The following is a 23,391-nucleotide window of genomic DNA, read 5'->3' on the forward strand; positions in this document are numbered from 1 at the left end:
CTGAGGTCATATGTACTCTCAAGAACCTTATTATTGAAATAAAGACCCAGTTTGGTATTCTTGTTAAAAGCGTTCGCACTGATAATGCTCTTGAGTTCAAGGCATCTACCTTAATGAAATTTTACTCTGATAATGGCATTTCTCCTCAGTTTACTTGTCCCCATACCTCCCAGCAAAATGGAGTAGCGGAGCGGAAACATCGCCAACTTTTAAATGTGACACGCTCCCTAATGCTTCATACTAATCTACCTGTATATTTTTTGGGAGATGTCATCCTCACTGCCTGTTACTTGACCAACCGTATACCCTCATCCTCCATTGACAACAAGGTTCCCATTAAACTTGTGTACCCACAACGATCCTTGTTTCCAGTAGCTCACAAAGTATTTGGTTGCACATGCTTCATTCACATACTTGGACCCACACATGATAAATTGAGTGTCCAAGCCATTAAGTGTATCTTTATTGGCTACTCCAGAAATCATAAAGGTTACAAATGCTTTGACCCCTTGACTCAAAAGGAGTATATCAGTGCGGATGTGACATTCTTTGAGTCTCAACCTTATTATAGTTCCTCACCTGCCTCTACTAAGATGCCATTGTCATCTTACCCACTACCTATTCCTCCTATTCCTTTGGAGTCATTCCCTTACGAGTCTCCTTCTGGAGATTCTCCCGTTGTAGTGTCCAAGTTTCGTGATCCTCCGCTGGTCTGCACACGTCGACAGGACCCTTCTCATGATCCTTCCCCAACCGCTTCTCAGGAGGTAAGTACATCTGAAGTGAGTATACCTAGTCCATCTGATCTCTGTCAGGACTTACCTATTGCTCTTCGTAAAGGCAAGCGACAATGTACTCTGCATCCTATATCTCATTTTGTTTCTACTGACGGTGTTGGTAAAAGTATGCAATAGTTTATTCAAGCTCTGGCGGCCCATGCAGTTCCTACTTGTCACCAACAGGCCTTATTAGATACCCAATGGAGACAAGCTATGCAAGAAGAGATGGATGCATTAGTTCAGCAAGACACTTGGGAACTTGTTGATCCTCTTCCTGGTTGTGACATTGTTGGCTCCAAGTGGGTATTCACAGTGAAATATAATTCTGATGGTTCTATGGAAAGATACAAAGCTCGGTTGGTTGCTAAGGACTACACACAGACTTACGGGATTGATTTCTTCGAGACTTTCTCTCCTGTTGCTTGGTTGGGGACCATTCGTCTTATCATCTCTGTGGTTGTACGCCATGACTGGCACATGTACCAGCTTGATGTCAAAAATGTTTTTTTGTATAATGATCTCGATGAGACTGTCTATATGCAACAACCACCACGGTTTGAACGACAGGGGGAGTGTGGAAAAGTGTGCAAACTGAAGAAAGCTATTTATGGACTCAAGCAGAGTCCTCGTGCTTGGTTTCACAAGTTCTCTGAGGTAGTCTCAAACTGTGGCTTTGCGAGATCCCCTCTTGATCATTCTCTGTTTATCAAGAAGAATTCCAGGGGTATGACCGTTCTAGTGGTTTATGTTGATGATATTATCCTGACAGGTGATTCCGATCAAGAAATTTCTCATACAAAGTTGTTCCTTCAAAAACACTTTGTGACGAAAGATCTTGGTCAACTACGATATTTCTTGGGAATAGATGTGGCTCGCAACAGGGAAGGTGTAGTTTTCTCTCAACGAAAGTATTTTTTGGATTTATTGCAAGACACCGGGATGCTAGGAGCTAAACCGACCAATCTACCTATGAATCCACGCATACATCTTCATGATGACGAATCAGAATTAGTCGATTGTCGATCATACAGGTCTCTTATTGGAAAGCTCCTCTATGTTACCGTGACCAGACCAGACGTTAGATTTGCAGTGGGGAAACTAAGTCAATTTATGAAAAGACCCAGGAAAGTTCATTGGGATGCTGCTTTAATGGTGGTCAAATATCTGAAATCATCTCCTGGTAAAGGACTTTTGTTCACAAAAGGCAAGACCCTGGAGGTGGAAGCCTATAGTGATGCTGACTATGCTAGCTCAGTCGAAGACATGAAATCTACCACAGGATTCTGTGTATTTGTGGAGGGCAAACTTATATCCTGGAGAAGCAAAAAGCAAGGTGTGGTGTCAAGATCTAGTGCAGAGAGCTATGGCTTAAACTGCCGCTGAAATGACTTGGGCTAAATCCATGCTATCTAGTCTAAGTGTGTCGATTATGCTTCCCATGAAGATGTATTGTGACAATCGAGCAACCACATACATTGCGAATAATCCAGTTTTCCATGAGAGAACTAAACATATTGAAGTGAACTGCCATTACATTCAGGATCTCGTTCAAGGAGGAATCATAACCACCATTCATGTATCATCAAAAGATCAAGTTGTAGATGTCTTCACTAAAGCTCTTCCTATTAGTGACTATTCTAGATGTTGTGACAAGCTGAGCATGATTAATATGTATGCTCCAGCATGAGGGGGAGTGTTGAATTAGAAGAGTTTATGTTTCTAGGTGGTTCTTTGCAATATTTAATAGTTAGGAGGTCTCTTTAAACATTCCTCTATTCTCTTTAAACATTCCTCTATTTTCTGTTGATGTACTTTGTAAATCTCTCTTCAACCCTAATCTCTTTATTATGGAGATTAGGGTTGGTGAATGAAGTAATCTCTAAGGCTGCCGGCTGTAACAATTATAACATGGACTAGCAAGTCCCACTATAGTACAAATATAACAGGTATGTTATTGATAATAACCCACATGTGTAAAAGAAAGGACATGTTAAAACAATGGAGGCACCTAAGAGGTCGTTTGATTGCTGTTCATTGGGACAGGACAAACAGGACGTTCTGTCCATTACACCACTATCCTGTTCTCATGGACAATGGTGTCCTTTGTCCACCGTTTGATGATTTTAAGAACAAAACATTCTGTTCTTCTTGTCCGGCGTTTGTTTCGCGTGTGTCTATTTTGTCTGTCTTGTCTGATGTTTGTTTTTGTTCTGTCGATGTTTGTGTCTTTATGTTCCAATCAAATTGTTAGATTTTTTTTTAATTCAATACACAAGTGGCCTTAATGATAAGATTTTGACTGATTTCCATAAGTGTTTAGGCAACTAAAGATCATGTTATTAATGCTCATGTGAAATTTAATACAATCAATTTACCCACACTAAAAATATATGCTCGTATACATATGATGAGCACTAGCGTGAAGCATGCTCCCTTTAATCTTAATAGAAGGACTTGTTTTAGTTAAAAAAGAATTATCACAGGACAACAAATAATAAATTACGAAGAAGAAGGAGTGGTTTCTACATGTTCGTCGCTGAGTCACTTTGTCATGAAAATTGAAGCAGAAATACATGGTTATTCCATGATATAAATTTACATCACATAATCACCACTGAAACCTATTTGGCACCTGAGCTATCTGGCTTGTGGTAGATAAGAAGTCGATAGAAATGAGCTGGAAAATTCATAAGAAAATGATGATGAATGTTGAACCTCATCCTCCTTCAGTTGGTTTACTACATCACTCATGTGTGGCCTTGAATGAGATGGTTGAGAGGTGCATGACATGGCTATGTCTGCAACTTTCCAAATGGAGTTCACATCATATTGTCCCCTCAGCTTAAGGTCTGCATCACTGGATGTTCCCCTAGTTAGTCTTGGTGTTACCCACTGAACTATATGAAAAGGCTCTCCAGATACATCAAACATTGGAGGATATCTAGTCATGAGCTCGAAGAAAACCACACCGAAGCTATAGACATCGCTCTTCTTGGTGACCAGGTCTTCTTGGTGACCAGATTTGTACTGTAGTACCTGCAAAATCTGTTACTTTTGCTTCCATTTTTGCATTTAAAAGAATATTTGATGTTTTCACTTCCCTGTGAATGATTGGTGGATTACATCCGGAGTGTAAGTACTCCAATCCTGCACTAAAAAGAAGGTCAATTTTTCAAGAATTTCAGTTGATAACGAGGAAGTATTGATAAGACAAGAGGGCTCCCCGATGGAAATAATGGAGAACTAGGACCTCTTGCAATGCTCAGTGCATCCTGAAGTCTCTGCTCAACCATGTTAGAAACGCAGATGTGCTAGCCTTTCCTGCAACAGAGGAAACTTAGTATATAAAAATTAACTTGAATCGCTTTTTCAATTTGTGTTAGTTTGAAGTTATTTCCAACCTCATAGACTTCTCTACTATTTATGATCACTTCAAACTAATAAGATATTAATCCTTTTTTCAAGGACAAACTGAGGTTGGAAAGACCCCTACCAGCTTATGCCAAGAGATGTCAATCCCTCTATTAAGGTGGATGGATCTCTTGTTGGCAAATGGAAATAAAAAATTTATTAACAACAAACCCTTCTTTTTCCAGCATCTACACATTATTGTCACCGGTCAGGATTCAACGAAGTTCTTAAGACCAGCAATGGTATGGTTCATGATTTCAATATCATGAGGCCACCAATACTGGACTGATTACAAGCCTAATTGGCCAATATGACCTACCTGAGAGCAGCTGCCTTAGATCCCCCCCACTCATGTTCTCATAGAGAAGAATCAGACGTCCACCTTCCTCACAGTAGCCAACAAAGGGGACTAAGCATTTGTTGTGAAATGTAACCAGTAGCTTCACCCAAAATGAGCTACAATTCAAAGTCACTAAACATATGCAATATCAACTGAAAACATAGTGAAGCCAAAACAGACCTTTGCCTGCAACTCCTTGGTTCCTTGTGACAGTGAATTCTTTAGCACCTTGACAGCAAGTTCATGACCATTTTTAAGTCGTCCATAGTATAGACTGTCAGGTCCTCCTTCACCAATTACTTTCTCAAAATTGTTGGTTATTTTCACTATCTCTGCATAAGGGAAACCAAGCTTGATTTCTGGTTCTAGAAGAACCACTTTAGGTTTACCATTGCATTCCTAGAGAGATGCGGGCAGTGATCCATTCAATTGATTGAGAGTCAAGTTTCTGCTGCATATTATGCACTTATAAGCAGCTGAAATTCGATGCAAGATTAATCAGGTGAAAATAAAACTGTAAGGTTTTTGCCGCAGTTGCAACAATTACAAACAAGCTTCTCAAAGCTACATCCTGGTGAAAACCACACTTGATCTGTACTTACAACTGCTTCAGATTGGGAAGATTTCCAAGGAGTTTAGGAATGCCTCATTCGGTATCCCCTTTCAAACAAATCTACATCCTTCTTCAAAGAAAACCCTTGAACCACAGAGGGCAAAGAAGATGCCAAAGACGGAAGGAAAAGAAAGAGAACATGCAACATAGGGGTTTGAGAGCTTAAGTTTCCCTGCAACGCTTGTAGGAGATGCTGCGTCGGTTCACGAAGAAGAAGAACACCATAAAACCCCTCTGCTGCCGCCGGAAATGCATGCTTAAAATGGGCGGAGGGATAGACAAGGGTGGAAAAAACGAGCAGAGAGAGAGAGAGAGAGAGATTGAGTTTACCTTATCACCACTGCCCAGGAGCCGCTGGAAGATGCTCTACTGAGGAGCTTCTTGAGGACGCCCGCTGAGGAGCTGCAAGCGATGCGGCAAGAGGAAACGAATAGACTCTGTCCGGCGGTCGCCCTCTCGCAGAGACGGAAGAAAACGAGAGAAACAGAAAGGATCGGGCGACGGAGGAGAAGGAGATAAACAGGAAGGCTAGGGCAGCTCGGGGCGGAGACGGAGGAGAAAGGCAGCGTAGACGGGGGTGGAGATGGAGGAGAACTGGAGAAGGAGAAAAAGACGATGACGTCGAGGGCTCGGGCGCTCTGGGTTGTCGGGGGATGGAAGAGTTCTGTCCGTTTCGAGGGTTAGCTCGGAACGGCATGGAACAAGAAAACTATTTATACTCATGTCTAGTTGTCCGTCGTGTCCAGCCTGTTCGGTGGACAGCGTTTGATCAAATATTTGATTAGACAGGACACGCGTGTCCTGTTCCGCGTGTCCTGTGGCCATCAAACGACCTCTAAGAGTATCTGGATCCAGATCCTGAAGTTGACATTCACATTCTAACATATTACTAGCCTTATCAGAGTAAATACAAACTGCAACTAAGAATAAAACAAGCACCATCAAACATCACATAGAAGAATAATTTTCTGAAACACAATTTTCTTTCTTTTTCTCCTAATGCTTGCCAATCCCTCATTAAATATCTAAATGTTCCCATTACACCCTTTATGAAAATGTACCTTCAACTAAGCCAAAGTAGTGAAATCATCCTAGCACCTAACAGAACAAGTCCAAAGTCCATGCTTCCTACATGACAGAAATTTTGAGAAAAGATGCAACTTATGTCAAGTAAGTCAAAGTGAAATTATTTCAGAAATAACAGTTAAACATTACAGGACAAAGTCCATAGTCCACACTTTTGTGGTCTATCGAAATGCAAACACTAGATAATGACATCTAACACTGATAGGTTGGCAGCAGTAAATATAAAAGTTAAAAGAACAGTAACCCAAAAACCAACTATAATCAACTTTTTAAGCAAAGTCACCTTTGCTCGTCTGAAGAATGAAACAAAATCATCATCTGCAAGCTGACCTATGCACCATTGGACCCATATAACATCATACCTTCCAACTTCTGGGGTGAAATCCTGTCATAGAAACTAAACTTTATAGTCAGTGACAGACCTCACATTAGAAAAGATGATCAAGAGAAAGATACACTACCTGCAAAGACACACAAAAGAAGTTCACAGCCCTGTGCATTTCAGAATCTAACTCCTTTTCCACAGCTAAACTTTGACGAGCCGTCTCTAGGAAATGTGAAACTGGTTCAACCAGATCAACCTAATCCAAATTATATTGTACCATAAACCGTTTAAGAGAAAACAGCACCCCGGAGCTTCCAAAATTCAAGAAGAACAAACCCAAGAAGGAAAAGGCAAAAGGACACATAGTAGTGAGGAAAAAAGCCAACAAAACTATAGAAAACAGATCAATTAGTAAAAGTACTAACTGATTTGGGAGTGAATACACAGCTTCTGAGAGAAAATACAATAACTGCCGAATATTAAGACATCTTTTCTTCAACAAAGGTTTTTGGCTAACTGATTTTGGACAAATTCAGCTGTTGAAGGGAAATACAACGGTATAACTGCTGAATATGGAAACAGCCTTTTCATCCACGTTTCTGAAAGTTCAACATTTGAAGATCTGGCATCGTAAATTCTCCAACCACTGGAGATGACCACAAGGTAAAGATGAGGACATAACCAGCAAATGTGGTTAGAAAAAGAAACTGGACATGATAAGGTTTCATTACCAAAGTTACATTTTTTTTACGAAAAATGTTGTTTTAACAAAGAGCAACCAAAGGAACTGGAACACTAAGTAAAACTAGCAAAATAATTTACCAAATAACTTCTTTAGATGGTCTTTTCACATAAAAATATCAAAAAAAAAAAAAAAAACATTTCCAACAAAGCAACAAGAGATGCCCTTCAGCAGCCAACCATAAAAATGCAGGAATCAGCAAGAAGTGTTAATCAGAAACATCATATCAAAAGCAAGCAAATGGGGAAAAAGTGTGATATATCTGTTGTTACCTCATTAAAATACCTAAGGAGAAGATTCTTTGTAACTCTTCCAATACCAGAACCACAATCTACACAAAATGTTACGCACTGGTCAGGACCTATAAAAAGACCTAATATGACCAATAAGACACTACCAGCTGAAAATGAATATAGGAAGTTGATTACTCAAATTTCAACCCATTTTTCAGCAGACTTGATTACCATTTGCCATGATAGACATTCCCCATTGCACTAGAAAACACACACAAAATGAGACACCCTAGCAAGTCCATTTTTGCCAATATGAATATTTCAACCAGAATACCTGATCAACTAAAGATCATCAAGAGGAAATATTTACTGAATAACCTTGGCAAAAAACCTCGGTTCATTGATGCTTTCATTTGTAACTGTAGAAACACGAAAAATAGGAAAAAGAATACGATGAACACGATGTAACGTGGAAAAACCCTCAACAAGAGGGAAAAAACCACGGATGAGGAAGAACTGGTGCCCACTAGCAACCAGACTCTCTCTCTCTTAAGATTTCATTCACACCCAAAAATTAGGGTTACCAAGATACAAGTAGAGTCTCAACAGGCCTAAACAGGAGCACACACTGGACCGGGTCCAGACCCAAACCCGTACATTAAAACACGTCAACACTCCCCATCAAGTTGGGCATACAGATCAAACATGTCCAACTTGGATACATTTCTCTCAAATGAAGTTGAAGACAAGGCTTTGGTCAGGACATCAGCTCTTCAGATCTCATATAAGGAAGTACAAGTTCTTTAGCATCAATTCTTTCTCGAATGAAATGCCGATCAATCTCAACATGCTTTGTTCTGTCATGAAGCACAGGGTTGTTGGCCAAGTTGATTGTTGACTTGTTATCGCAATACATCTTCATTGGTTCTTCAACTTTTATACTAATATCAGTCAACAATATTTTCAGCCACAAAAGCTCAGAAACTCTCATAGCAACAGCTCTGCATTCTGCTTCAGCACTGGAACAAGAACAAACGTCTTGCCTCTTACTCCTCCACACCATGAGATTCCCTCCCAAATAGATACAATAGCCAGAGGTGGACCTCCTAGTGTCAATACAGCCTACCCAGTCTGCATCTGAATAACCTTCAATCCCAAGAGCGTCTTGCTTAACATACAAGAGACCTTTGTCAGGATTCCTCTTCAAGTAGCATAAGATCCTGTCGACAGCCTTCAAGTGAGCATCCATGGGAGCATGCATGAACTGACTCATCACATTCACAGCAAAGGTAATATCAGGTCTAGTGAGAGTAAGATAAATCAACTTCCCTACAAGACATTGATATCTTCTTTTGGCCTCTTCACAGAGAGGCTCCCCATCTCTAAGACTTAGCTTATGGCCAGCATCTAGAGGAGTAGAAGCTAGTCTACACCCCAGTTTCCCGGTCTCCTTTAACAAATCTAGAGTGTACTTCCATTGATTGAGCACGAGGCTAGTCCCAGACCTAGCAATTTCAATGCCAAGGAAATATTTCAACTTACCAAGGTCCTTGAGATCAAACTCGATCGCCAACAGTTTCTTTAACTTAATTATTTCATCTTCATCATCACCTGTAACAATCATATCATCAACATATACCAACAAAATAGTAACCTTTTGCTCATTTCTCTTCACAAAGAGTGTATGATCTCCATTCCCTTGATGGTATCCACATTGTCTCATGACAAGTCTAAGTCGTTCAAACCATGCTCGAGGAGATTGTTTGAGCCCATATAAAGCTTTCCTTAGCTTGCAACATTTTCCAGGTTCCTCATATCCTGGAGGCATACACATATATACTTCCTCTTCAAGGTCTCCATTGAGAAAAGCGTTCTTGACATCAAGTTGGTACATCTTCCACTCCTTCATCACAGCTAAGGAGATAATGACTCTAACAGTCTTCATCTTCGCAACAGGAGCAAATGTCTCAAAGTAATCAATCTCATATTTTTGACTAAACCCCTTGGCCACAAGAAGAGCTTTGTATCTTTCAACACTTCCATCTGGTTTGTACTTGATGGTGTAGACCCACTTAGATCCAACCAAGTGAGCCGCCTCAGGAATCTTTACAACTTCTCATGTCATGTTTCTTCTCAGGGCTTCCATCTCTTCTTGCATTGCATAAGTTCACTTGGGATCACTCTGAGCCTCAGCAACATTCCTGAGAATCATAGCCAAAGAAAGAGAAGATACAAAACATTTGTAGTTCTTGCTCAGTCTAGAATATGAAACAAAGTTACCAATAAGATGTTGAGTACATGACCTGACACCCTTTCGCAGAGCGATGGGAAGCTCTTCACTTGCAGCAACAGTCTGACTCTCTTCTTCAACAGGTTGCTTTTGAGCACGACTTGGGTCATCCAGGGAAGGACTAACTGGATTGGGAGTAGAATTCTCACCACCTGTCATCTCATCTGTACAGACTCTTCGCCTAGAGTAAACTTGCCCAAACAGACGATTGCATTCCTCTTCTGCCCCAATAGAACACTCTCCATTTTTCTCCTGTTCAAGCACCTCAATAAAAGGACCAATAGATTCACGCCTATAGTCCAAAAAATCTGTAAACTGAATTTCCTGACTCGGAGAATACTAAGAATACTCTTCCTTTGACATAAAATTCTCCCCCTGAAGAGGATTCTCACCAAAATAGGAAGCATGTTCAAGGAAAGTGACATCTTTGGTAACATAGGCGCGACTAGTGGAAGGGTCCCGACACTTGTACCCTTTTTGAGTGGGAGAATAACCTAGAAATATGCCCTTAATAAACCTTGGATCAAGTTTTTTAATGTGAGGGCTATGATTGTGAATAAAGCAAACACAACCAAAAACTCTGAGTGAAAGAGAGAAAGGTTCACGACTCCCCAGTAACATAGAATGAGGCGTCTGCTCATTCAACACACGACTAGGCAAACGATTTATAAGATATGCACTGGTCAACACAACATCCCCCCAATACCTTTTTGGAACATGACATTGAAAAAGAAGAGCCCGAGTCATATTCAATAACTGACGATTCTTTCGTTCAGCAACTCCATTTTGAGGAGGAGTATAACTACAGGAAGTCTCATGAACAATTCCCCTTTTTCGAAAGAAGCTATCAACAGACTGACACATATACTCACGAGCATTGTCAGATCGAAAGGTCTTAACAGATGCTCCATATTGAGTTTTCACATAAGCAATGAAAGTCTCTATGACAGTAGGAACTTCACTACGGTCTTTCAACAAGTAGACAATCGTGTTACGGGAACAATCATATATAAAGGTGATAAAATACTGAAAACCATGACAAGAAGGAATCCCTGAAGGCCCCCACACATCAGAATGAATCATGGCAAATACCTCATTAGACCGATGGCTAGACAAAGGATATGAAGCTCTAACATGTTTGGCCAAGTGATAGACATCACAGGACACCATGGTCATGTCTAACCTGGAACATAAATCAAGAAACAGCTGTCTAAGAAGTCCAAAAGGCAGGTGTCCAAGGCGCTCATGCCACCGGAGAATCAACTGAAGGGAGTCCTCTCTGTTCTTCGTTGCTTGGCTAACTGTCGTCATAAGAGCCTGAGCAGCACGCATAGGTAAACGATATAGCCCGTCAGAAGCCAGACCAATCCCAATCCTCTTCCCTGTCACCAAGTCCTGCATAACACAACGATCAACAGAAAAGATAAGTTCACAATTCAACTCTTTCGTGATCTTGCTGACCGACAAGAGGTTCAAGGGAAGATGGGGAACATGTAGAGCATTGTGGACTAAGAACTTGTTCAAAAGTGAGAGACTCCATTTCCTAGCCATAGAGATAGACGACCCATCGGCAAGCATGTGGTGAGTAGCGCCACTGTCGATGATCCACTCGCCCATACGGGAATCCGCCATCACGTCGACAGAACACCCAAATTTCTTCCTGAACGATGCTAGTGGCGCAGAATGAGAGAAGCTGCAGACGCTGGGGACGACAGCCAGACGACGTAGCTGATGATCCAAGGCGTGAGAGCACAGGGACCGTCAGGAGAAGTCCTCAGGCGCAACTCAGCTTCAGGCCTGTCGGAGAGGGCTTCACTTGAAAAATCGTATAAAGTCGTAGACATCTCCAAAAATTCTGAAATTTGGACCACAGCAAGAGCACGAGCCAAGGAGTGGACGCTCCAAATTTGGGCTGAATCCAAGCAGTCAACACTCAAGACGTTGAGCCTAGAAGTCGCGGGTTGCCTGTCGCCCGCTTCAGGAAGACGCTGCCGATTTTCGCCAGATTCCGTCCGTCGCCTCCAGAAATGCCATCTGTGGTCCGATCGACGTCAAACTTGGTGGAGAGGATCACCTGGATGTTGGGAATCGAATGGCACCAGAATCATCAAAATCCAACGGTTCGATCGCCGGAAAAGTCACCAAAAACAGGGACTGGTCGGCGGTAAAGCAGAACAGTGTCTGATCAAAACAAAACAAAAGAATCAGGATGGCGTCTATGTCACACGGACTCTTCAAAAAGGGTGCAACACCCGCGTCAGTGCAGTGCGAGTGTGGCTCTGACTCGCAACCCAACTGCACCCTACTGTTAGAATGTATGTATTCCTATATATACATATATATATCTATATGTATGTATATTACATATATTAGTGTGCTAATATATGTCATATATATATATATATAGATATGTGTATAGTTTAGGGTACTTAGGTCATGCTTATAATTTTCTATTTCTTTTTGTACTTTTTCCTTTCTTTTGTTTTTTATTATTTTTTAGAGGAGAACTAGCTGTTGGGCCTGTCTCCAACGGCTAGATTTCTAGCCGTTGGAGATGGCCCAACAGCCATCTCCCCTCCTCCTCTCTTCTATTCTTGTATTATAAATAAGGGACTGTAGTCCCTTGTTTTGTTATGGATTTTTAGCCACTTCTTGTAGTGTTTATTGGAATCAATATATGTTCTTTGTTCCTCTTGGGTGTGGCCTCTTGAGTATTACTTTGTTGTGTTGGAGGAAGCTTCAAGTGTGACATTATTGAAGCATTAGTCTTGTTTGGGCCTGATTTACATGGAATCAGAGCCACGTTTTGGCTATTCATCTTGCTGTCCTTCAGTTTGAAGTTTCAGCTTTTACTCCTTTGGAGCTGTGAAGCACTCCAAGTGTTCGACGTTATTGCTGGCTGAGATTTGACACAAGAAGGTGCTGTTTTGCTGGCCTCTTTTGGTGATTTTCGTGACATGATTTAGCTCCCTTGGTGGTGAAGATTGTGGTTGTTTTTGGCACGTAAAAAGCTTTCATTTCTTGTGGCTGTTTTCTTCATTTTTTCGCCATCTCAAACATACAAGTTTTACACAAGAAGAAGAGTGATTGGTTTCTTTTATTGCTGAGATTTTATCCTTGCCGTGGACTTCTTTTCACGTGGCAGCTAACTTCTTCATAACTTGTAAGTGGATCTACCTTGTTGATTGTGCTCATGGATGACAAAGTCTCTTCTCTTCCATTTCCCAAACTCTCATCAACAAATTATATACAATGGTCTAGAACTATAGAACATTTTATTCGTAGTAAAAGACTTTGGGGACTAGTTGATGGGACAAAACTTGACCCACAACTAGTCCCTACTAAAGTTGTTGATGAAAGAGCTATAGAATTGGACAGAACCAAAAAAGAGAAAGTAGTGGCTGAATACAACAAGAAATGAAAAGAATGGAGTGTTGGTCATCACAAAATTATTACTTGGATCTTGACTTGTGTTGACAATGCTACTAGTGGGCAAATCTCTAAATTAAATTCTGCCCTAGAGGCTTGGAGTATCTAAAGAAAACTCATACCATGAGAGATGTTGCCTACATGCATAATGTTCAACTCAAAATTCACAATCTCCAACAAGGAGATAGATTTATTAAAGATTATGTGGTTGAAATTGATCAATTGTATGATGAATTAAGTATCTTTGAACCACATTGGACACAAGATCTTGTTCTTCGAGAAAAGCAAATACAACGTGACAAGTTTTATAAGTTTATCATAGGTCTTAGACCCGAAGTTGATGGTGTTAAAACTGCGTTGCTCCATCGTTCTAAAACACCATCTATGAATGAGGCTATTGCAGAGCTTCAAACGGAAGAAAATCGACTTTGTCTTGATAAAGAAAAAGTCAACAATGTTCTTGTCACATCTAGGTCAGGGGCCCATTTGAGACCTTATAAACCTCCTCACTTCAATCATACAAATGAAAGAGCAAGAAGAAAAATTATTTGCTATCATTGTCAAGAAGAAGGACATACCAAGCCTAGATGTCCAAAACTTAGAATCTTTGACAAAAGAAGCAATGTTGCGGCTCCAATTCAAGAAGAAAGGAAAGAAGCAAGCTCATTTCAACTTGATCAACTCATAAGTGCTCTTCAACCCAAGCTCATTGAAGCTATTCAGCCTTTACTGAAGGGAGAAGGCACACCTTCAACATTGGGCGCTACCGTGACATCTACTTCTTCAAGTAAGTATTCTTGGATTATTGATTTGGGTGCATCTTTTCATATGACTCCTTGTGGATCCCTTCTCACTGAATGCACTAAAAATGATTCTTATTCTTTTGTGAAAATGGCGGATGGTACTTCTCTTGAAATTGATTTTATTGGAAATCTTGACCAAACTTTTGGATCTAAAACTTTAAAAGTACCTCAAGTAAGACACATTCCCAAATTAAGCTTAAATTTATTATTCATTTCTCAAATAGCCGACCTTGGTTTTGATATAATCTTCTCACAATACAAATGTTTGATACAGGACCGTGTATCCAAGAAGACGATTGGGGAAGATTATAGAACAAATGATCTCTACTACATAGAGTTTTTGGACCTTTCAAGACCATCTTGCAATATGTCCAAAGAATGTGACATTCAAACTTGGCATCAAAGACTTGGACATTCCAATCTAGAAAAAATGTCTCATCTTCCCTTCATGAAGAAATTTTGTCAAAAGAACTTTTATTGTAATGATTGTATTAAGGCAAAAATGAAAGTCTTACCTTTTGTTAATAGAAATTTTATTGCTCAAAAAACTTTTGATTTGGTGCATTCGGATGCGTGGGGACCCGCTCCTATTATGTCAAAAGGAGGATTATTGTACTATGTGATCTTTATTGATGATTATTCAAGGCATACTTGGGTTTACTTTCTCAAACACAAATCAGAAGTATTTACAAATTTTAAGAATTTTTACAACATGATCTATACCTAATTTGGCTCAAACATCAAAGTCTTTAGAAGTGATTCGGGAGGAGTATTTATGTCAAATGAATTTCAACAATTTCTAAAAGAAAAAGGCATTGTTCATCAAAGATTTTGTCCTAACACTCCACAACAAAACGGAGTGACCGAGCGTAAACATAGGCACATTATTGAAACAACTAGAGCTCTTCTTTTATCCAAAAATGTTCCCAAAAACTTTTGGGCTGAAGCTGTTTTGACTTCAACCTATTTAATTAATAGAATGTCCACCAAACTTTTGAAACATATTTCTCCTTTTGAAAAACTTAACCATGTTAAACCTAATTACAATAGACTTGAAGTCTTTGGTTGCAAATGTTTTGTGTTAAGTGACAAAGACGATAAGCTTTCTTCCAAAACTATTTGTTGTGTTTTTATTGGGTATTCTGAAACTCAAAAGGGTTATAGATGTTATGATATTGAAAGAGATAAAGTGTATGTTTCTAGAAATGTGATCTTTTTAGAAAATGAAGATGATTTTAAAGATGAACCTAAGAAACTAGAATTATACTTTTCTTTGAACTAATGATATTGATGATGATGATATTGATGATGATGAACCCGATAAAGTTGAAGAAGTTCAAATTGAAGAAGTCAACAATGATAATCCTACTCATATCAATCCTCCAAAAGAGATTTTAGTGTATAGGAGAAGAGATCCCCAAAATCAAGAAATTAATCAATCTCTTCCTAGGAGATCCAAAGGCACATTAGGCCACCTCAAAGATTTATCTCTTGTGAGTCTTTTTCTCCAAAATTTCGAGCTTGTCTTATGGCACATCATTCTTTTTATGAGTCATCTTCTTACCTTGAAGCTAAAGAAGATCCCCATTGGATTGAAGCCATGAATCTTGAGCTTAAAGCTCTTGAAAGCAATGAGACTTGGGATATTGTGTCTCTACCAACAGGGAAAAAGACTATTGGTTGTAGATAGATCTATAAAATCAAAATTAGAAATGATGGAACTTTAGAAAGATATAAGGTCAGACTTGTTGCTAAGGGATATGCTCAAGAACATGGGATTAATTATTAAGAAACCTTTGCTCCTGTTGCTCGCATGACTTCTGTTAGAACTCTTATTGTCATTGCTTATATTAAACATTGGACTATTTTTCAAATGGATGTTAAAAATGTCTTCTTAAATGGTCACCTACAGGAATAAGTTTTCATGCATGCTCATCCTGGTTTTGATCTACCTCAAAACAAAATTTTACATCTTAAGAAAGCTCTCTATGGTTTAAAAGAAGCTCCCAAGGTCTGGTTTGACAAGTTTAGTAATGTCATGTTTAATCAAGGTTTTCAATCATGTTACTCTGACATGTTTGTAAAAACCACCTCTGTAGGTGTAATTGTTTTATTATTGTATGTTGATGATATGGTTATTACTGGGAGTGATGATGAAGGGATCATAGAGGTAAAACATTTTCTTAAAAAATGCTTTCAAATGACTGATTTGAGAAGACTAACATATTTTCTTGGAATTGAAGTTGCTTGTAGCAAACAGGGTTATTTGCTTTCTCAAATGAAGTTTGCTAGTGAATTAATTGACAGAACAGATATCTCAGATGACAAAGTTGTGGATACTCCAAAAGTACTAGGAGTAAAAATGAAAATTGATGATGGAGAGATATTAGAAAATCTCACTCCTTTTCGGCAAATAGTTGGTGCTTTCTCTTATCTCTCCATCACCAGACTTGACATTGCTCATGCCGTGCATGTTATAAGCCAATTTCAACAAAGACTCACCTCAGTGCACATGGGAGCGACAATGCGCATTGTGCGTTATGTGAAAAACACAATCAACAAAGGACTATTTCTATCTTCCTCTTCTGTATTAGAATTAGTTGCTTATACAGATGTTGATTGGGGTGGAGATCCTAATAATAGGCACTCCACCACTAGTTTTTGTGTGTTTTTAAGTGATTTCTTAATTTTTTGGCGATGCAAGAAACAGAATAAGGTGTCACTATCATCAACAGAAGTTGAGTATCGTGCAAGGGCAACTACAACAATAGAGATAGTATGTATGGCTCAAAAGTTTATTGAAAGATATGGGAATTCATATCACGAATCCTGTCAAGCTTTGTTGCGACAACAAAAGTGCAATCTATATTGCTAGCAATCACACCTTTCACGAAAGAACAAAGCATATAGAGATGGATTGTCATTATGTTCGTGAAGAGTTCCTTCAGAAAAACATAGATCTCTCCTATGTTCCCTCTGAATATCAACTAGGAGATTTCTTTACCAAGGCTCTTGCTGCTGCCAGGTTTCAATTTCTCCTTAGCAAACTTTCAGTTATCACCCTGTAAGTTTGAGGGGGGATGTTAGAATGTATGTATATATATATATATATATATATATATATATATTAGTGTGCTAATATATGTCTTATATATATACATATATATAGATATGTGTATAGTTTAGGGTACTTAGGACATGCTTGTAATTTTCTATTTCTTTTTGTACTTTTTACTTTCTTTTGTTTTTTATTATTTTTTAGCGGAGAACTAGCTGTTGGGCCTGTCTCCAACGGCTAGATTTCTAGCCGTTGGAGATGGCCCAACAGCCATCTCCCCTCCTCCTCTCTTCTATTCTTGTATTATAAATAAGGGACTGCAGTCCCTTGTTTTGTTATGGCTTTTTAGCCACTTCTTGTAGTGTTTATTGGAATCAATATATGTTCTTTGTTCCTCTTGGGTGTGGCCTCTTGAGTATTACTTTGTTGTGTTGGAGGAAGCTTCAAGTGTGACATTATTGAAGCATTAGTCTTGTTTGGGCCTGATTTACACCTACGTTATTCCATTTTTAAAAAAAAAAATCCCCCTTTTTTCCTTCTCTCTCTCTCTCCATCACTTTCTTTATTTGTAGTAATAAAAGTAAAAAAAAAAAGACAAATTAAGCTAAGAGACAACCATATAATTATATATATTTATATATATTTATATATATATACCCTTGGCACACTCCAGCACCCAAATTTTTTGGGATGTGCCGCACCAACACCAGCATCTGCACCTGCACTCGCACCCGCACCCCACATCCATGTGACATAGGATGACATTGTAAAGTAGAAGGCCAAAGAGGAGCTTCTTGAAACACATAGATTGCCCTGCCTGGTCCCCTCAATGAAAATTTTCTTCATGTAAAGGTCATTGACTTGCACAGAGGAAATGGTAAATTCAACTGAAGCATGATGATCATCTATCAGTTTAGAAGTAGAGACAAAGTTTTTCTTTATGTAAGGGGCATAGAGAATATTTGAAATGAAATGGTCAAAGGAGGGTATACGTATGACAAATTTCCAACCCAAATGACAAGACGACGAGTGCCATCACCAACGACAACATGACCTCTACTAGGGTCTACATCATTTGTCACGTAAGTTGCCACCGCCCAATCAACATACCACTTTAATAGTCATTTTGTTTCAGATTTAGTTTAGCAAGGATGGACAGCAGGATTTCCTCGACTTCCTTGGAATCTTTGTTGCTCGCTTTCTCCTCTTTGGAATCTGCTTGTTGATTCTTCCCTTTATTTTGAGGGTTGAATCAACAATTGGCCTTAATATGTCCCCATTTATTGCACTAGAAGCAGGAACATCGCTTTGTCCTTAAGTAGAGGTATATTGGGTTGGGCAAGATACCATGACCCATATGTCTACCAATGCCATGTCTGCCTCATCCACTGATAGCTACCAAGTAGCTATTGACCTTCCTCTCTGTTTAGGTCTCTGTCTTAAGCACACAAGTAACACAAAGCCAAGCTTTGGTAGTAATCTCACTCATTCCTTCTAGGCGTTGGTCCATCAAGTGCATCCAAGCCCCCTATCGCCGCTTCCACCCGATTCCAATGGTGCTCCACAGCCGCCATCGCGTCCCTTGCTATGATCCTCCCCACCATGGTGTCTGCGCTCTGATACCTTGATAGCCCCTGCTAACTCACCAACCCTTTACAAGAAAACCCAAGATGACACACACACACCCACACCCTAATTCCATATTAGGGTTTATTCCTCCAAGAGGTAAGACACTCTCAAAGCTGCCCCCACCTGATCTGGCCTACCGAGCCTATTTATGGAGGTTATCAGGTCAGTCCAATGGACCCGACCCGTGATCCCATATCCGGTATCTAACATCCACTATTTACAAGCTGGCCCTATCTTTGTCCATAAGGAACACCTAAAAAGTAAACATCTTGAGTGGCCAACTGTGATGAAGAACTTTCAGAAAAAACCTTCAAGATCATCTCATGTTGAAAAAGCTTGTCCTGCAGCTTTTGGTACGTAGGGAGAACAGGAAGGCACAATAAAGATGAAACTATTGTGTCATAGTTGTGCCCTATTCCATTTGAAATTCACGGCACATCCTATGGACACAAACTGATTAGTAACAGTCTTCACCTTGTTGAAATATTCCATGATGGACATTGAATCCTTCCTCAACATCTAAAATTCTCTCTTGATAGAAACAACCCTGGCCTGTGAAACCTGTGAATAAATTTGGGATAATTGGTCCCAAACTTTTGCAGCAGAGCAAGCATCAGGGATGTCAACTAGGACTTCCTATGACAAGGTAGATGTGATGTAGGAAATGATTGATTAATCCGCCTGGCTTCTTAACCTGTTTTGTGGAAGATTCTCATTTGCCATTATTTTCATCACATTGAATAAGAGCTGGAATTTTCATATAAACGATGCAAGAGACCTTGACTCCTTAAAAGGAATGATCTGCGTTTTCCATGCCAAAAAGTTTGAGTTATTCAATTTCTTGGAAATGAGTTAAGGAAATTAGAAGAAATACTAGAATGAGAACCAAAAAGATCCATGGTAGGAATATAGAGGAAGGACAAGACAGCTGCAGAAGACAGAAAAAGAGAGATTGGATAAAAGATGTTTTTCAATTTCAGCATCCTACATGGACATGATCCTTTAAGATAGCATGCCAGTGCCACTGTCACTCATGTCAAGTTTCTCAATCTATCCAACGTAATTATAATCAATCATAATTTCAAATAAGCAATCTAGTAAAAAGATATGTAAAGTTTGAATATTACCAAGGGAAACTAGATGACGCTTCCCAGGAGGACGGTTGAACAAAATCTCACCAAGGAAACTTTCACTACCTTTCACATCGCATTCGTTGACATGCCCATAGCCACCCAAAACACCATCCACAGAAGCCTCTATACCCTGTTAAACAAAAATTGCCAGTATCATCATTATCTTAAAAAGGCAAAAAACTAGCTGCTGCCAAAAGATGACTGTGGGTGAAAAAAGATGGTTTATCAATAAGAATTTTGTTAATTTTGATGACAATATGCTATGCTGTCAAAGATTAAACTTTCTCCTTTTCTTGGCTTGTGAGCCATCATTAGACTTTCTCAGGCTACTAAAGCTTATCATTTGCTCTATATCTTTTCTATGTTATATTTTTAACTAAATTGTGTTCCTATTTGAGCCTTGTCAATACTCCTCATGGACTAGAGTCACTAGACAAGTTATCTTAGTCCTCATCAAGTTATTGAGGGACTTTTATATAGTCATTTGTATTTCCTGTTTATGCCCTGAGCTGCCAAAGGTGCAGGAAGGGCAAATATGGATCAGATTGTTACCCATTTCTCCTTCTCACATTTCCCAATCACAAGAGTCCATCAAGGTTGGCAGAGTGCTCTATCAATACACTGTCGTCTATGTGATACCAGATGCATGGTCCAATTTGCAGGGCAACATGCATAGGTAGTGACCTGCTCTCATTTTCTGCCCCGGCAGGTTGTTTCTAGGAGACCTGCAACTTGAAGATGCTTATGCAGGCCTAGGCAGTCAACAACCTAGACCTTTTTGTCAACAGCATAGATTCCTTTTCTCTTCCTTCTTCCCCTTCCAAGGCAGATTATTTTTCTTCTTTCTTTTCCTTGCTCTTTCTTGTGCTGCATGTGATTATTATTATTATAAGTGTGCACTTGTGTGTCTGTTGGCAATTATAGTTCATATACTAGTATACTTTACTATACATTATTTACACTTTTAGCTGCTTTATAGCACACAGAAGCACACATGCATAAGCATTGGTACTTTTCTTGTTTATTAGAATTATAATAGAAGGTAGTTTTACAAGAAACATTGTTAACAAGGAATTTGTGATTATGTGTGGAATTTATGTTCCTCTTTCTCTTCAATTAAACCAGTAATTTTAGGTTTTAGTTTATGCTTTTAGGTTTTACAAATTGCAGCAATTGTACGCAATTAGAAGATTTTTCATGCTCTACATTGAAAATCATTGATGTTAAATTATAGACTTGCTCTTTTTATGTTATATAAATTTTAAACTTTCATTATTCAATTTCGTTAACTTTAATTTTTCAATGTATTAATCATGTTAATTATCATGGAGGGGAATGCTTAAGGGGTTAGTGACTTAGTGGTGTCAGGAGTAGTAGTAGTAGTAGTAGTAGTAGTAGTATGCAGTGTGTGTGTGTACTACCACTGCATGGATACTCAAATTTAACTTTCATTCTGCATTGACGGACTTTCAAGTCATATTCTAGTTTAATTTCCATTCTGCATGAACTGACGTACAAGTCATACTAGAAACTTCATACTATACTCACACAATATCGATGTGGCGAAGATTTATCCATGTGTAGGTAAAGCTCTAAACCCCAAAGAAAAACTCTTTCGTCGCATAAGAAACCATTAGCTGGTCAACTGAATATTTTCCTCCACTTATCATTAGTATGGCTTCCTATTGCTCACCGATTAGTTCAACTACATATATCTGGATCAAAACCATCAAAATAAGCACCTATCCAGTTGGATTCCACGCTGACGAGAATCACCTGCGCCGTTAAAAATTTTACGTGCAAAAATACTTTTTCAATCAAGACACTATAGGTGGTGCCTCTTCCCAAACATCTTAGTAATGCAAATCATTCCCTAAATCTCTCCGCAGCAAAAATTCATTTTAAAAAACGAACCACAATCTCTCTCCTTCCACTTGCAGATGCAAAAGTTGATCCTTGATGCCTCTTATAGAACAGGTTAACAAAGGGAGAGATAACCGTCTAGAGAGAGAGAGGGGGGGTCTACTCTTCGATACAGGACTTGAGCGTCCAAGGAGGTGCGGACGCTAACTCAATATGCATTCTACGCTGAAACTCAATGAGACTGCTTGACTGATTCTTATAAGTAAGAGTATTAACAAAGTATAACAAAAACCAACAGAAGCAAATCCCCAGATTTTGAATCCAAACATCGAGGGAATGTCTTCACTCCTAGGGAAAGGGAAAAAGGACGACAGAGCAAAAAAAAAGACATGAGAAATCAAAAGTCCTGAAAAGCAATCTGGACACAGAACCCCTCATATGGACCACCCCTACTCCGAGGAAGCCACGTCCCAAAACCCAAACGAACCCCCATAAATTGCGAACTTGAAAGAACAACAAACAAGACTGTTTTCGAATAAGAAAACAAAAGGAAACACAACAACACCAGTAATAGCACTCCTGCTGGAATCGGCAAAAAAAGCGTCGGGAAAATCACCTCCCAGTAGGAGACGCCCTTTCTGTACCAGTCCCTCTTCTTGGCGGGGTCGTCCTCTCCAATCTCCTCGCTCCACATCTCCCTCGCGCTCTTGAACTCTCGGCCGTCGGAATCCGCCCCGCAGACGTCCATCTCGTATACATGCAAGGGCTCAAAATTCGCCGGAGAATGGTGCCGCTAGTTGGACAGACCAGATCTTTGTCGGGACAGGCGGGTCCCAGAGTACACCGCAGTAAAACAGTTCGTAGGTCATCGATTGCTGCCGCGTCTCCTTTGGGCGGATCCTCGAGACAGGAACCATACCCAAACCTGTACCGCCAGACTTGAAGGACGAGTACGCCCTGCCGGAGATAGCCAAACCCCCTCAACGATCATTTGAACTATGACAGTTTATTAATGTTTGATAAATTTGTCCTCGTTATTTGATAAGTTTAGGCTATGCTTGGATGGATTTAAAACAAAGTATTTTTTAGATGGAAGTGAAAGGAAGAAAAAGGAAGGGAACATTGATGGGGAGGGAAAACAAAGAAGGGAAAGAAACCGTTACAAAAGTTTATTTGGATGGAAAGGAAATGAAATATAAGAAACCATGTTTGTTAGGTGTGTAAAGGGAAGCACATGAAATGAACTAACTTAATTGACCAAAATACCTTTAACACCTCATATATTATAAATTTTAATAGTTATCTCTTTCTCATTTGCTTTTTCTCTCTCTCCTTCTTCCCACTATCTCTGCAACAAGCTATCACATTGGCTAGGTTGCCCCTCCTTAGCATATCAAATTGCAATTTTTAATGGCATAAAAGAAAGTCATGCATGTGATCTACAGCTAGTTAATCAAAATTAGAATTGCACATAAGCATAAAAATGCAATATATAACTTGTGAAATAAGTATAATGTTCAAAAAAGTTGAACCATGACCAACCAAAGCCTGATGTTACACTATGCCAACCCCCGCTTTGAGTGTTCTAATTAAAATTAAAGCAAGGCTAAATCTTCAAGTTGTTCTTGAATTTAATGGGATCAAAACAACTGATGCT

The 23,391-nt window shown here is 39.4% G+C and overlaps 1 protein-coding gene across 3 annotated transcripts in view; it reads right to left on the reverse strand.

Moving 5' to 3' along the window:
• Positions 1–22,689, reverse strand: part of LOC116267669 (alpha N-terminal protein methyltransferase 1) — a 38,313-nt gene extending 15,624 nt beyond the window's left edge. The window contains exons 1-5 of one of the 3 annotated variants that reach the window (XM_031649537.2): positions 22,351–22,688; positions 19,935–20,001; positions 7,569–7,627; positions 6,691–6,810; positions 6,513–6,614 (exon numbers count right to left, since the gene is read on the reverse strand). In XM_031649537.2, the coding sequence (XP_031505397.1) occupies positions 6,513–6,614; positions 6,691–6,810; positions 7,569–7,627; positions 19,935–20,001; positions 22,351–22,482 (480 nt within the window). In that variant the 5' untranslated portion in view covers positions 22,483–22,688. Of the gene's footprint in view, positions 1–6,512; positions 6,615–6,690; positions 6,811–7,568; positions 7,628–19,865; positions 20,002–22,350 lie in introns of all 3 variants that reach the window. The other 2 variants (XM_031649536.2, XM_031649538.2) reach the window with 2 other exon arrangements.
• Positions 22,690–23,391: the final 702 nt, after the last annotated feature.

The sequence above is a fragment of the Nymphaea colorata genome, chromosome 14 (genome assembly GCF_008831285.2).
Source record: "Nymphaea colorata isolate Beijing-Zhang1983 chromosome 14, ASM883128v2, whole genome shotgun sequence".
In the NCBI taxonomy this organism is placed as follows: Eukaryota; Viridiplantae; Streptophyta; class Magnoliopsida; order Nymphaeales; family Nymphaeaceae; genus Nymphaea; species Nymphaea colorata.